This window comes from Polyodon spathula, chromosome 7, assembly GCF_017654505.1.
Source record: "Polyodon spathula isolate WHYD16114869_AA chromosome 7, ASM1765450v1, whole genome shotgun sequence".
Lineage (NCBI taxonomy): Eukaryota > Metazoa > Chordata > Actinopteri > Acipenseriformes > Polyodontidae > Polyodon > Polyodon spathula.
The window spans coordinates 25,685,751-25,702,183 of record NC_054540.1 but is presented as its reverse complement, the minus strand read 5'-3'; the positions used below and the strand labels follow the sequence as shown (position 1 = coordinate 25,702,183).

Genomic DNA, 16,433 nt, shown 5'->3' with positions numbered 1-16,433 from the left:
TACTATATATAACTTTTTTAATGTGCATTTTGCAGTCTTTTTTGGTTAAAAAGAAAAATAAAATAGCATAAGCTCTCTCTGTATATTGGTTGGAGTTTATTTTCTTATGATGACACCTACTTTTGTCTGTATTTTAGTATGTACAATTGTAGGCTATAAATACATATGTTTCCAGTGCCATTGGTGGTTGTAGTTGTTAGTTATGATACATGTATACCATGTATAACACTTAATTATATATTTAAAATTACGATATAACTCCCTAACCCGACAGACAATTTGTTTATAATTAATTGTTCTGTGAATCTCTCTAATCATGCATTTTCTCTGTTACTTGCCTCCACATTAAATAAACTCAGCGTGATTAGAAGTAGCCACCAAACACTTACAGTATTATAAGAACATTTCCTATGCACACAAACAAGCGAAGGTGAAAGTGTACATTGTACATAAAGTGTGGGGGGAGTCTGACAACATTACGAAATACTTTTAGGCAAAATCCATGTCAATGATCTCGATCACATTCCTAGTGCATCGCTGTAAGTCCTTGATGTCTGTTCTTCGCTCTTGTGTGGATAAGACACAGTACAGGTCAGCTGTCATATAATGTACGTATGCAGAATTCAAATAGGCTACAGTTGAATTGATCATTTCTTGGTAGCAACATTACACCGGGTGCAAATAACGGTATATCATTTTAGCAATACAACAAACGTTCTGTACCACATTATATGAAAAAAATGCTAAAATATTTTCATAACTACAAATATTGAATTATCGAGGTTTTCTGTAAGAAAGTGTCTGTATATTCTCTCTCCGTATCATCGGCACCACAGATGCGGTCTGTTAAATGTCTGTTTCAAGGTGAGTTATATACTCTTTCATTAATTAAAACCCTCTTTTTCCAAGTGCAAATTAACTCCTGATAAATGATGGCAATAAATATGGATTTACTTGTAAATTCCCACGCAAACAAAAGAAATAGTCACAAGAAGCCCTGCTCGTTAAGATAGTTAAGATATAAAACATTAATTTCGGAAATCAAATCAACATAATTTAATAAAATCACATTAGGAACGACCATTAATAAATGCCTAGGCACAACGACCATTTGAAAATGTCTAAATCAATGCTACGTACTGATCTCTTGATTAACACTGGAGTTATCATTTATGACCTTTTGAAAATCCTGTCCATTCTGTGTAAGAGAAACATGGATTCATATGGAACGCATTGTGCTCTGTCATATTCATTGATGTTTTGCAACATATTTAAATAGCATGTGTTTTTAAACTTGCTATGCAGGGATTGTAGCATTAAAAAACAGTTGAGCAAAAAAAAAAAAAAAAAAAACTTCTAATTTAAGGGCAGGGAAAAATATGCAGATAAAATGGCTATACTATTCTACAAAAAAGTGAAGCTGTCTTTAAAGGGAGAAGATTCTATTCCTCACTGGAGTACCATTGGTGTTTCTCACCTATGCTTAAGGAGACCACTAAAGTCAAGCTCTCCTGCATCGTCTTGTCCTTCTCCGCTGTTATTAACAAGAAAGATTAAATTTCTTTTAACAAAAGAAAACATAATTGCAGGCACTGCATTACTACATCCAATAACAATGCAGAAACAGAGCAAACATGTGTTATGAAGGAAATCTATGCGTTAGCTTACCTAACACATACTTGTACTGCATCAACACAAAAACGTATCATTCCACCACAGAACAAACTTTTTTTTGTGTACAGCTAACACAAAGATTTGCGTTGTTTAGTCTGACATTGTTGGTAAGTTAACACACAAATGCTTATGTTCACCTGTGGAGGCTTTCGACCCACATTTGTGTACACTTAGGAACACAATGATGTATGCTAGTGTCATTCTTTTTTATTTAATTCACTTTGAAATATTAAAGAATAACACAATGTAGCTTTGATAAAATATGCATCCAAGATTTTTGTTGTGATTTGCAACAAAATCTTGTTTTCGTGAAGCAAATCTTCTTAAGCTACAAGCCATCATGACTACCTTTGTAACGGATCACATCAAGTTTAAAATGTTTAAAATACAAAATTGCTTTTTTATTTGATGTGATTGTTACAGTAAGAGATAGCTTAACTATAAATATGTTATGTAGAAAAATTCAGAATGTGTCCCTTAAAAGAAAATCGGCTAAATTCTCAAAGCTAGTTACTATTCATTAGCACAATTTTTTCATAAAGGAGAAACACACCCAATACCAAACAAGAAATAAACAACTAAGACTTTTAACCCTCATAAAGACACACGGCAAATTGACTTTCCTGGTAACCTGGGGTCCAACCGGACCCCAGCAATGAAACAACATGTAACTAACAACTGGAGTAAATGAATGAATGAAAATGTGTATATGAACACTTTATTTTGCTTTTCCTTTACTTCTAGCCATCGTTTGGTATAATGTGTTGTTTAAGGTGGATAAGACGCCCAATGCGCACAGCTGTCTCCTAGCAAGTGAAGGCACCATTGTATTCTGGACGCTGTAGTTTATTCTAGGAATGTGTCACTGGCATGTGAGATATCATTGGAAAGCCCCATGCCTCTTTAATTAGGTGTTCTGTACTGATTTGCAGCTCGTCACAGCACTGGAGTACTGAATGAGGGGGTGGTAGACAGTATGCATACAGGCATGCCTGGCATCAATGGAAAGCGCAAAGCCTGCACTTTTAAATGATGTTGAAACTGGGACACTGTCTGTTAAAGCGATCGAGTAATTGGCAACAAACAAAACTTAGGCACTGACTCATGTCACGTGACTCAAGCCTTAGCTGCGTTTAGCTGTAGTTTCACTTATGAGCATCTGTTCAGGACATACGCTACATCATTGGAAAACTCTAAGTCTGTACTTTTAAACAAGCCTTGAACCAGGAAGCTATTACGGTGCCTGAGATATTCACACAAGAAGGTCTGGCCTACCAATACACTACGCCTCGGGTCCATATGGACACCAAACCTAAAACAATTTGGGAAATTCAACCAGGCTACCTGAACTAGAATTATTCTTTGCATAGTGCAAAATGATGAGTGCCTGACAACTACCTAAAAGGAAACAAAAATCAAGTCACTAGATCCTCATAATAACTGATGACAAAGCACCGTGGGGTCCGAATGGACCCTAGCTTACGTTATGAGGGTTAATTTAGGGGCTTGAATGAAGTATTATGTTTATGTTTTTTTTTTTTTTTTTTTTTAGATGTTTAATTAGGGTTGTTTTCCTTTAAAGAACAGAATAGCACAAATGGCAATTTGGAGTAAACAGCTTTGAAAGTCTAGCACATTTTTTTCTTATAAGACTATCTATACAGTCAGGGTATAATACATGTACTATGCTTTGTGGTATATAGGGCCCTGTTCACAAAAATGTAAGGACATTTTAAAAGCCTGTTTCAAATAATTAAATCATGTTTGCATGAAACCTTTTTTTAAAAGCAATGCTTAATCTCAGAGAAGGTTTATAAACAGTCCTTCATAAAACATTCCTTAAAGTGTTGTGAATACAGTCCATTGTATTCTGTATTTAGTTTCACTAATGACCACTAATGATATTTTCACTTACCACAGTATAAAAATGATAAAACATAAACAACTGTCTACATTTTAGAACTATGAATACAAGTTTGAATTTGGCAAAGCAGTTAAACTTATTTTTTTTTTTTTTTAATGCATTTAAAAACCATAAAAGAATAAAAGCAGTGAGCTGTATGCATATAGACAGGAAAGAGCAGCAGGATTTTGCTACAGCATTTTTCTACCAGTATTTAAGTGAGCTGGCATGAAAGGGGTAACTTGGCTGAAGATGTGGTAACTGGGATGAAGAGGGACTACAGTTACCGTATGGAAATGGGCTGGCGGGGACAAGCTTTGAATTTGCTTCTTCAAATTCAGGTAGGGGAGAAATCAGTACTGTACCTCCTGTTATGAGAGGCAAGTGGGTGGGGAAGGGGGGAAGGAGATCACACTGCAGTTTTTGGCTTAACTGTTGTTCATACTTACCTCAGATATGACAGGCAAAGCCAGTGCAAATTGAACATATTAATATAAAGGTAACTAAGCCCATAGCTGTAGATTACCCTATCCACATAAACACAGTAATGGATACAACTACATATTTTTTTTTTTTTTGTTGTTTTTGCTTTTTTGTTTGACTTGCTCTTAATAAAGTATAAAGTGCAACACAGGATCGTCACATTACCTTCTTTTAAAGGCTGATCGGATGTCAATAGAAGGTAAAACTTCCGGAACCTCTGAAAAATGGCAAATAGAATAATGTTTAATACTTTTTTTTTTTTTTTTTTGATGAATGTGTTTATTGCTGTTAATTAAAACAATTACAGCAATGAAGACACAAAATATAGAAGAAGCTAACAAAAATAGAAGACAACCTTACCTTTTACCTCCAGGTCAAAAGAGCAGCTATCAAACTTATCCTTGTAAGTTACTTCACAACGATAATTCCCAGCATAGTTGTCCTTGGCTTTGATAATGCTCATCTCAAATGTGTGCACCTTTGAGTTCAAAGAGATCAGACATTTTATAAAGTGCTGTGCCTATACCGCAGTCAGCCAGTAATTGTTCTGTATGTATAGTGTTCATTATGCACACTGCAATATGAAACCACATACATTACAAACATAAAATTAATTGGTAGGCCTGCTTTGGTTGTACTGATGGCCCTTCATGTTCATTTTTTAGTTTATAAAACATTTCCAGAGAAAAACTGGTAAAAAGGTAATATCCCAGAATGAATAGAAAAATCATACAGTACCTATATATACATTCACAGTGCAGTATTAATTTGGTCTTTTAAAAAATATTATTTACAATCACCTTTGAGAACTTTTAGTTGCTTCATAGTTTTACAAATAGTTGTTCAATGTTAAATGCCTGGTAATGACAATACAATATCAATGAAGACATTTAAACATCACTTATTTTCAAATAACAACACATTTAATGGTTAAACCCCTAACGTGAAACTTCAAATGGAACAAAAATGTCATTTTATTTGAAAATAACTATTTTATAAGAAAGTTCAAGTACAACACCATTTACATATCTTTTTTTTTTTTATGAAAAACTGAGGCCAATAATTAGCCAAACATAATTTACAGTTTACTCAAAATAATAGTCCAGTAGACAATACCTTAGAATTTAACATTTTCTAAGAGTGAGTTCTAGACCAAAATTTGTTTAGCTTTGTTTTGAGTTTTAAGATTGTCTTGCATGCTACACTCACCTACTAATAAAATGGAAGCATATATTTACTTAAGCAGATTTATCCCAGGCTGCCTTCACCAGGAATGTGTAATAACTGGCTAATTAGTATTTCAGAACTTGTAATATGATGTACAGTACTTTCAAATACATCTGCCTGAATTGTGAATAAGTCATATTATAGAACAGCAACAGTCTGGGGCTCACCTTTGTTAAACGGTCAAATGTTTCTTTCAGCTGGAGATGCTTCCCTGTTTTGCTGGCAAGGTCCATCCATTTACCTTTAAACCACTTGATGGTAGGTTTCCTAAGCAGGTCTTTTGCTTCAACTTTAGCTATGAAAGTAATGTCTCCACCTTGGAATTGACCAATAGGATATTAGTTACCGTTTCTGAATTTCAGAAAGTTCATATTTGAGATTATACAGATTAAAATCGAATTACATTCAGGAGACCAAGTACCTTACAAGTATTATCAATAAGATGACAGTAAGATTTATTTATTTATTTATTTATTCATTTATTTTTATTTTTATTTTTTAAACACAGACATAAAATAATTAAACACTGTAAGTCACTTAAAATATTCAACATTCAAAATAAAGTGTTATATTTGTCAACGTTTACGTCCTTTTCTGCATTTGAATGGGTTATTATGAGTGTCTTGCTGTTGGTAAAGTGAGGGAAATTACAAAGCATGTATGTACATTTGCATGGCCTGCTGATGGCAGAGGGCCAGGGTGGGAGTATAACAGGGGCCAGTATAACAAGGAGAGACTGGACAAGGTTATTAAAATCAAACTTACCAACAGTCACTGAGCCACTCTGAGGCTTCTCAATCAACAGGGTGGAGCGTGGCGTGTCCTCGGGTTTGTCAATGTCATCCGGGGGAGCTTCTCCAAGAGACCACACTACTCCGTGATAAAAAGAAGTGGAATGAAAAACGTGCACACCGTCCGTTTATACCAGTCCTTCTCTTTCATCTTCTCTGCTTACCTTTCTCTCTCTCAAAACCTGCTTATTTAAAATAAATCAGTTATATCAGTTTTATATTTCATTAAAATCGCATATCAGGTTTTGAAATTGGCCTCCGTGTGTACTGTATTGTACATAGAACGTCTTGTATACAGAGACGAGAATCACTAGAGTACTAGAATTGATGCCAGTAAATAGGACATATATATATATATATATATATATATATATATATATATATATATATATATATATATATATATATATATATATATATATATATATCCACAGCCACAGCATTGCAGTCCTTTTACATAATTCCCTTTACTAATAATACATTTTCACATAAAAAATACTATTTTATACTTTAGTAAACTTTATTATTACCAAAATTCTTATATATTTCATATGCTAAGGGGACTATAGTATTTTGGGCAGTAATGAAGTACCTTTATATTATAGAACTTTAGGTGTTATTAGTCCACAGATACCAACTGTAGCATTAGTGGACTAATGTAGAAAATGAATTATCACAAGCTCTGAGAAACCCTTATAAAAGTTTACCATAACAAAAGCATAACAAAGTGTAATGAAGCATACGAAAACAAAGTAAAGCATAAGTAAGCATGTCAAACTACTTTTATAAGTCTCCCTCACCGTGTTAAATGAAGCTGGAATTTAAGTGAACAGCTGGAGTTACAACAGGCAGACAGTGAAAGCTGCAGTTACCTGAGTCTTTTCTTCCCTTAGCTGACTCAGGAAGGCTATCGTCTAGTTGAAGATAAAAAGAAATGTACAGCATATTATGCAAAATAGTACTGTTACTTCCATTGCTGTGAGCTGGCACACATACACATGCAGATAGATTCACACAAATATATATACATGCATACATGGTGACATATAGCATAGGACTGGATCCAGAAAACAAGAACTGTATTCCAAAATAACTGTTTCCCTAATTATATTTTACCTGTCAGTGCAAAATATCGATGAGATTGATTATAATATTCAATTTTGTCAAATGTTCACTGTTTGGAATGCTGCTAAATATGTCTGACTGTCTGTCTCTACTCTTATTGAATTATGCATCTTTCTAAAATATGAGGATTGAGCTAATACAGATAAAACTGCTTACTAGGAATTTCAATATGCTTTTGAACATCACTGGTGTCATCTGTGAAGAAAAACACAGGATGAGGAACAAAATACAAGATTTCTTAACATATAAAGAACGTTTTTCAATACAGAACAGTAAAATAATCTGGTCTACAAATACACCTATTTTATAGAAATGTTTTTTAGTCCGCATTTTTATTCCCAACTTTGTGTTAAGAGCAAAAATTAAAGAATTGGGAGAAAATAGTGGGTAAGGTTTTTTTTCGTGAAATGAAAAGTAATGTGAGTTTTGATTTCAACACTATTAAGAAGAATAAGGAAAGAGTACTAAATTATAATGCAATGGAACCAAAGCTGGAAGGGAAGGTTATACTTGCACTCTGACAATATAACGTATATATTATATATATATATATATATAGATATATATATATATATATATTATATATAGATATATATTATATATATATATATGTATATGGTGACGTGACTGTGTGTGTTACTCTGACACACGGGTCAGTCAGAACTGTATTAAAGACCACTTGAGCAGTCATCATATGCAGGCTTGTATATACTGAGTAGGCCCACTCCATTTTTAGTAGTCTACTGGCTCACAAATTGCTGTGCATTGTGTCTGCTTGCAGAGATACTGCTATAAAAACAGAGATGGATTCTATTCACCGACCTGACGGAGGCTGGGGTGATGGGGAGCTTGTCGCAAGATCATCCTCTTTATCTGCAATAAAGTTTGTGATTCAGAAAGAAGCTTTTTGGTAGAAATGTAAACATCCAGTACCAAAACCCATCACCATGTTAGGAGCAACATAAACAAAACACTCAACTGGAAGATGAAAGCCATGGGGAAAGCTTAATAAAAGCATGAAATTGTGATTCTGCGATGGTTCTGTTTCACACTACAAGAAATATAAAATGGTCTAGAAACACTAGATCACAGTTTAATTCTCATGAGCAGATACACTTCACAAGCATAATGGAAATATGCAATGTTTTATGCGGTGGCATTGTGTGGTCATAAAGCCCCCAACACCACCACTCATAAGATGTAAACACTTTATTCATGTAAAATGGAATAGATCTGTGTTGATGTGCTTAGACTTTGAGTTCAGGGCACATTTTGTAGTTCTAGTTCCCTGCCATAGATATATGTAACCTTGACTAGATCAGCCAAAGGTTCTTTATAGAAATAACAGTCAATGCCATCTAGTGATCTGCAACATTGCAAACATGTTTCCTTTAGTTAAGCTGGTAATACACTGTAATGATGGCAAACATCATAGACAGGTAAGAGGAGAATAATAAACACATGTAAGCTGGAGCTCCTTACTATCTCACTTTGTAAATACCTACATGGTGACATTATTTGTGTGGACATATTTGACTTAATATACAGTGAGGTTCAACATTTTATCATTTGGACAACAAATGATAAAAAACACATCTGGTTTCATGTAAAGTAAAAAATATACAGTACATACATATCAAATATGAAGCAGAGACGTAAGGGAACATACTGTAGCATCTTGATAATTACTGTTTTTGTTCTCTATTTATTTATGCTACAGTGAGAACTTTTCTTTGAACTCCAGTCATGCTAATAATGACTTTCACGCTAAACAATATGGACTTTGTATATGACACACATACACAGTTTAATAATGATTCTGTTTCATTCCTCATGTATTGCTCTCTCCACCTGGAATTACAGCGCCACACTTAGTTAGCGAGATGCAACTGCTCTTGAAAATGAAATCTGAACCTTTGTTTTGGTCATCTACAGTCTGAAAGCTGATATGAAGTGTTGAGTAAGACACATTATGAGGGAGAATGTCCTTTGCAGTGAGAGTGTTGAGCTGCTTTGCCATGGGGTGTGATAAGATCTATTACACAGACAACTGAAACGGGTTCAACCAGATCCAGACCTTCAGCGGGTGGTGGGGTTATAACAGTAACGATTTCATCTTCCTTCTTTTCTGTAAATACAATGTGTACTGAATAAAACAAGCTTTGTATTCATCCTATACACAACACCAACAAACTGGACATAATCCACCATACAGCCTTATATACAGCTCCAATATCTGGTTGCCTCTGCAAGTTTCTTAGCAAGGTATTTTGCCATTTGCAAACAGGGAGATATTTTTTTTTTTTTTTTTGTGAATGGTGTTATTTGCTTTATATAAATCACAGAATAACAGGAATGTAAGCCTAAAATACAGTATCAAATGGTGGTCTGTTATCTCATTAAAGAATCTGTTAGTTAATTTAGGAATTACTCAACAAATTTTGTTCAGATTACATATTTTATCACATTGAGTCATTACATACTTTAAAATTAAACCTACAGGTTTTTCATTGTAGCCTACCTAAGGCATTGTGTATGAACTTTTTAATGTTGCAAAGTACTGTAGAGACTGGAGCAGTGTTATACATTGCATGTATACTGGATATGTGCATGTTTAATTGGAATTTCATCTTATATTGATTTTATTTAACATATCAAGTAACTACATTAAATTCATACAATACTCCGGTGAAATACATTCAAATAATAATGAATATTAGCAGCATTTAACCTTTCAACAAACTATATAGAGAGTTTACATGAGACATGACATTCAATCCAAATCAGTAACATATAGGCGATTCTTGCTTGACAGAAGAAGTGATAAAAATCAAGGTTAAATTAGATGACTTTGATAAGTATATGTCTGCTTATAGCACTACGAAAGGGTGTGTATGTATATATATATATATATATTAATATATATATATAGATATCTATATATATATATATATATATATATATATATATCAATATGTGTTACACAGTTTACACTTATACGATTAGGTCGTATAAATTTCATATTCCCCCAGGAAAAGAAAGACGTAAACCGTAGAGATTCTCAATATATTCAAAGACCTTATTTTAACTCCTTAATATGAACATAAAGAAATTATAGCCATTTGTGTTAGTTTAACATGTAAAGCACACTTTAGTTTTAGGATCTGTTACTAAACATTTATTTAAATATATTGGAAATTATTAACCATGTATACAAGTACTAGTAACCATGTATACTAGTAGACCTATCAAAATCTATACTTGTATATCAACATTTTACAACAAGTACACATTTGATTTGTTATGCCTTTTTAGTTTGTATGTAGGAGGCAACTTTAAATTACATATATTTCCTCTCAGCAAAAGCCAGCCTCTCATTATCACTGATTACAAAACACAAGGGGTCTTTCTCATTGCCTCTGGAAATTGCATTCCAGACAGGGGATTTTATACTGAAGATGACTCTAAAATGTTACTATCCTAGCAGCGTATATAGATGCCGATTGAGTCTACAAGCGCAGTGTCTCCATACAGCCTGAGTTATCAGGAATTCTATCAAAATCAATTTTGACTGAAGAGGAAAATTATTGAATTTTTACAGTATATATTTAACTGAATACAAAATGCCTTTCAATCTACAGCAGACATTACGTTACACCCCACCCTCAGGCCATCATCTCTAATAATAACAGCTCTGTTTTGATCTTATCTTGGGCTATACCTTATATCTACAGTATATCTTATTATCCTACTGAACTTTCTGGTAGCACAGCTATAAAATGCACCAGACACACCCTATCATCAAGCTTGTAAAAATCCTGTATAAATATATACTGTAACTCCATTTGTCTTAACAGTCTTTGCTAGACTCTTCCTCTGTATACATACATTGAAATGTCTAGAACCTTGGATAGCGGAGAATAAATCCACTACATGACCTTAAACAAATGTTAATTGAATGCAAACTGTTTGTGTTAATTCAACATTTGTGGATGTATATATTTTTTCTAACAGATCTAAAGTGTTATCCATCTTTGACACGCACGCACACACACACACACACACACACACACACACACACACATATATATATATATATATATATATATACTGACACAGTTAAGAAAATGTAGACACAAATGATTTACTTACCAGGGGCACTAACAGGTGCTTCATCCTTTAGCTCTCCTACTGGCTCTGTACATCAAACACAGTTTAAAGACAAACGCTCTTAAACAACTACAGTATATGAGGGCCAGTCAGGAAACAAAAACCCAAAGCTTGATTATATACTGTATACTGATTTTAGTAAACTATTGGCTTTTGCATATGCTGTTTCATTAGAAATGTATCCCTGCTTTCATGTACAGTATCTACTGTATGTAGAGTAATGAGCAGAGTGAGGTATTCAAGGAATGCACATTTAAGAAATAAAGGGAATGTGCTCATACCCATTGGGCCAGGTTTGCATCACAAGGTGAATACAAGGAAGTATGCAAACTTCAGTTATTTGAATTTTTGAAATTCTAAAGCTTGAAAAATTCTACGTTGGATAAGTTTGTACATTAACAGTGTTAACACTCAATATTTAATTATAGCACATGTGTATAGAAAATGACTGAAGCCCACAGATGCTGAAAATCTGATAAAAACAAGTGCAAAGATAAAATGTGATCCTATTTAGTTAATAACAAATAAGAATATAAGAATATAAGGAAGTTTACAAACTAGAGGAGGCCATTTGGCTCGTTTGGCTGTTAGTAGCTTATTGTTCTCAGAATCTCATCAAGCAGCTTCTTGAAGGATTCTAGGGTGTCAGCTTCAACAACATTACTGGGGAGTTGGTTCCAGACTCCCACAATTATCTGTAGAGCAGCAATATCCTTTTCCTAGTGAGGTGACCAGAACTGAACACAATATTCTAGATGAGGTCTTACTAATGCATTATACATTTTTAACATTACTTCCCTTGATTTAAATTTTTCACTATATATCCAAGCATTTTGTTGGCCTTTTTTATAGCTTCCCCACATTGTCTAGATGAAGACATTTTTGAGCAAATCTAAACTCCTAGGTATTTTTCATAGATTCCGTCTTCAATTTCAGTATCACCCATATGATATTTATAATGCACATTTTTACTCCCTGCATCCAGTACCTTACACTATTAAATCTCATTTGCAATGTGTCTGCCCAGTTCGGAATGGTGTCTAAATCATTCTGAATGACCTTTGCTGCTTACTATACCAGAATCTTAAGTCGTTAATGTAGATTTGGAAGAATAGAGGACCTAATACTGATCCCTGTGGTACTCCACTGGTTACCTCACTCCTTTTTGTGGTTCTCCTCTAATCAGTACTTTCTGTTTTCTACATGTTAACCACTCCCTAATCCATGTGCATAAATTTCCTTGAATACCTACTGCATTCAGTTTGAGAATTGATCTTTTATGCAGGACTTTGTCAAAAGCTTTCTGGAAATCTAAATAAACCATGTCATGTGCTTTGCAATTATCCATTGTTGATATTGAACCGTCAAAAAAATCATACAATCAGGTAGTAATTCAGCAAACCAATACAGTAATAATCAAGTTTTTTTGGCACCTCATACAAACACGAAAGTCAATATTTTCAAAATGTGTTTTTTGTTATTAGCATAGTCACAACTTGAGACCGACCATTCTATGCCTGATAAATTAAACTTGTAAGTTGTTTATTGCTGATTTTGTAATTTTATAGCTCCTTTTTTCCATTCTATATATATATATATATATATATATATATATATATATATATATATATGTGTGTGTGTGTGTGTGTATATATATATATATATATATATATATATATATATATATATATATATATATATATATATATATATATAAATGCTAATGACAATTTGAAGTAAAATACTTTGATAATAAAGCCCAGCACATTTAAACAACAATTTCAATAAAATAGGTTATGAAATAACTAGACAAGAAAACAAAACACACATGTCAAGAGCACAGGAATGTGTTTGTGTGAATAAATGATTGTTTGGACATGCCACCGCAGTTTTGCAAGCCAGTGAGTTTAGGAATATGATGTAAAGTGGAGGCATACAACAAGAAAACAACCTAATATATACATATGAAGAAACCTTAAAAAAAACTTTAAAAAAATGGAAGGGAATGTAAATGTGAAACATGCGGTCATTAGAAAGCACAAATCAACAGGAAAGACTCTCACCAACCTGGGGATGGTGAACTCGCAGGAACACTTTCATTATTTTCTGCAGCTAAGTATGCAACACAATATTAGGTTGTTCTGCATTAAAGACATGACATGTCTCACCTCCTAATTTTATTACAGGAATAGAAATGATATTAAAACAAATCTCCTGGAGGAATTATGCAAACCATATAATCAAACATTGCCATATAAGACAGAATTAAAATAAGCAAAGACTGAAAAATCTTTCTAAACAGCTGCACATGAACACATTTATTATAATTTAACACTGATGTTCGCTTAAGTTTTGTATTTCATTTTTGTCAGTAATTGTGTGTTTGAGTAAAAGTCGCTTTCAGTTATGTTTCTAACACATTTTTCTTCATTTTACCCTCTAAAAAACTGTATATTACAGTGGCATCTCCAGGACCAACAATAACTCAATGTTTTCCACAGAGCTGCAGATTTTCACCCGCCAAAATTACAATAACATTCATGTCTTCATACCTTGCATCTTATTTTAGCATTCCAAATATTAGGCTCCCAAGGTCAGGGTTAGAATGAGGTAGTGACACTGACATCAGTGCTTGCTGAATAAAATGTCATCCCACTTGTCAAGGGTATTTTTGTCAGCTGTACCAACACACAAGGATCACGCAGCTTAAACGAGTGCCATCCTTTAACAGGGTAGGAATGTGAGGATTTTTACCGTTCAGAGGTGGGAACAGACTGGTTTATGGCAAGACCCTAAATGTTCACTTGCTTTGTTTTTGCTTTTGCTTTTGCTTTCTTTTTTAAATTAATTGCTTGTTTGTTGTTAAGGTCCCAAATTCAATGTTTTAGTTTGTGACTTCTAGCAACAGTTTTGGAATCGAAGCGGAACACAATATCACTGGTTTATTTTACGGCTACCAAACAGTGAGTGGAATTCTCAAAAGTCAAAACAATTCTGGGTATGAAAGAGTTAGACAATGTACAGTACCACATTCTCTCATTATGTCATGACTCGGTAAAGAAACTCACGGAATTGCTTGATAATTTATGCTTAGGCAATGTTGACAGTTGATGTATTTTTTTTATTTGTTTTTTTATGGTCAGACTCCCAAATTAAGAGGGACCACTTTGTGCAGAATTTTTACGGAAACAATTGATGGAAAATGTAATATATGTGGTGAACATCATGAAAAAAATTATGGAAATTAAACATCTGGTAAAACTATGTATTAAATAAATATAAGGCTGTATTTACAAAATCCAGTAGTATGCATATCTAATGCACATAAATCCTCCTATTTGAAAAAGTGAGCATGTTTAACTTTTAAAATTATGATAACATATTCCAGTTTTAGGAAGTTCAGGTGTAATTTCATGCAAATGCTTTCCTGTTGGTCCACTATACAACAATTGCATTCTTGGGTTGGCATATAAACTAAACAGCTTTACTGCACTAATTCCCAAGTTAGTTCTAAATCAGGACTTTTATGTTGTTTCCCCTGAGCTCTGATGATATGTTAGCACTAAAGATTTTGGCTTACGCCATACACCAATAGCCTCTTTAAAATTCTCATTCAAAATTACGAAGTACACAAGGATTAATGAAGTACACAAGGATGAGTAAAAGAAAAATCCTGAATGGTTTAAGAAAAGGACGAACCACTCTCACACACACGCTAAAACAACTCAATTACCTTCTGGTTTAGAGCCAGGTTTCTCATCTTTTCCATCTGTAGAAGAACAAGGATTTTTTTTTTGGTTGTTGTACATAATAGCTGTCATGTTCACATGGAATACATGTGGTCTTAAAAGTAAAAACAGTACCTTCTCAGAAACCAGCACTAAACTTAACTTTGGTCTTTCCTAGAATTGGTGTAAATACATAGCATGAAGTAAGAAATTAACAAGTCAAACACCTCCTAGAATCCTTTGGTATTCTAGCATGTAAAAGGTCAGATATAAGATAATTCTGTGCAATGTGACAACACTACCATCTAGTATTGAGAACAAAATTAATTTGGGACATTTCAAGCGTGCAAGCCTGCACAGAATGACGTTCTTCCTTCAATGCAATTAGACTGTCTGGTTCTACTTAGCTTAAGTGTGCTTTATTCAATTAAACATTTTGTGTACTACTGTATATTCTAAGGTTTGGTTTACACTTGTTTGAATGAAACTGGAATAATATTTTTTTATATTATAACAGCAAACACATATTTTGGTGGGCCCTATTATGAAAGTAAATTCAGCACTTCATTTTTCATAAATCTTTGCTTACTTTTCAGTGGTAATGCAGTGGTACTACAGTGGCAATGTAATATGTTTTTGAACTAAGAGGGTAATCATTATAGCACAATTGCAGCATGACAAGAGGTACTGTGCAATCGAATCCTAGTTACACAGGTAATATTATCATATTACGAGATACCATTGATATCTTAATGGTATCAAACAATATTCACCAGTAATTCATTGCAGTACCTTCAGCACCAGTGTGTTTCTGTATCAATGGCACTGTGCGATATGCATTGTGTTGCCATTGCTGTTAATACTGTAGCCTGCAAGTCACTGGTATTACAGTGGCTGACATTATTGTAATCAGATTGTGGTATCTCCACCGTTTTTCACTGTAAGGAACCGCTGGAAAGGTAGGCTAGCATCTTTATCATTGTACATAAGTCAAATAGTTTAGAGATTTGTTATAGAACCTGCTGTGCTAAAAAGACTGTACCCCATAAACAAAGCAGATATGCTCAGTTGTATACTACTCATCTGTACTATAGACCTTGTACATTAATAAACTTTTTAATCTGTATACCATCTCATACCTCCATTATCATGACAAAATAATATCAGGTAGGGATATCATATGACTGCTCTAGGACAGTTTCTGACATTTCAGGCTTTTCAACTCACATTGCAATGCATTCTGGTGTGTTTTACCTGTCTCACTTACCAGAATGGATTGGGGTTTGAGTTGAAAAACCTGAACTCCACCAAACTATCCTAGGGGCCTGTGTC

The 16,433-nt window shown here is 33.8% G+C and overlaps 1 protein-coding gene across 24 annotated transcripts in view; it reads right to left on the bottom strand.

The window, feature by feature from the left end:
* The window catches only part of mybpc1 (myosin binding protein C1), a 45,867-nt gene that overhangs the window by 23,775 nt on the left and 5,659 nt on the right, over window positions 1–16,433 (bottom strand). For 4 of the 24 annotated variants that reach the window (XM_041255069.1, XM_041255070.1, XM_041255088.1 and 1 more), the window contains 12 exons: window positions 15,107–15,142; window positions 13,441–13,485; window positions 11,356–11,400; window positions 9,281–9,331; window positions 8,026–8,076; window positions 7,360–7,398; window positions 6,951–6,992; window positions 6,053–6,157; window positions 5,455–5,603; window positions 4,421–4,538; window positions 4,226–4,277; window positions 1,478–1,534 (listed from right to left, as the gene is read on the bottom strand). In XM_041255069.1, coding sequence (XP_041111003.1) covers window positions 1,478–1,534; window positions 4,226–4,277; window positions 4,421–4,538; window positions 5,455–5,603; window positions 6,053–6,157; window positions 6,951–6,992; window positions 7,360–7,398; window positions 8,026–8,076; window positions 9,281–9,331; window positions 11,356–11,400; window positions 13,441–13,485; window positions 15,107–15,142 — 790 coding nt within the window. The remainder of the gene's footprint in view (window positions 1–1,477; window positions 1,535–4,225; window positions 4,278–4,420; window positions 4,539–5,454; window positions 5,604–6,052; window positions 6,158–6,950; window positions 6,993–7,359; window positions 7,399–8,025; window positions 8,077–9,280; window positions 9,332–11,355; window positions 11,401–13,440; window positions 13,486–15,106; window positions 15,143–16,433) is intronic. The other 20 variants (XM_041255072.1, XM_041255089.1, XM_041255081.1 and 17 more) reach the window with 15 other exon arrangements.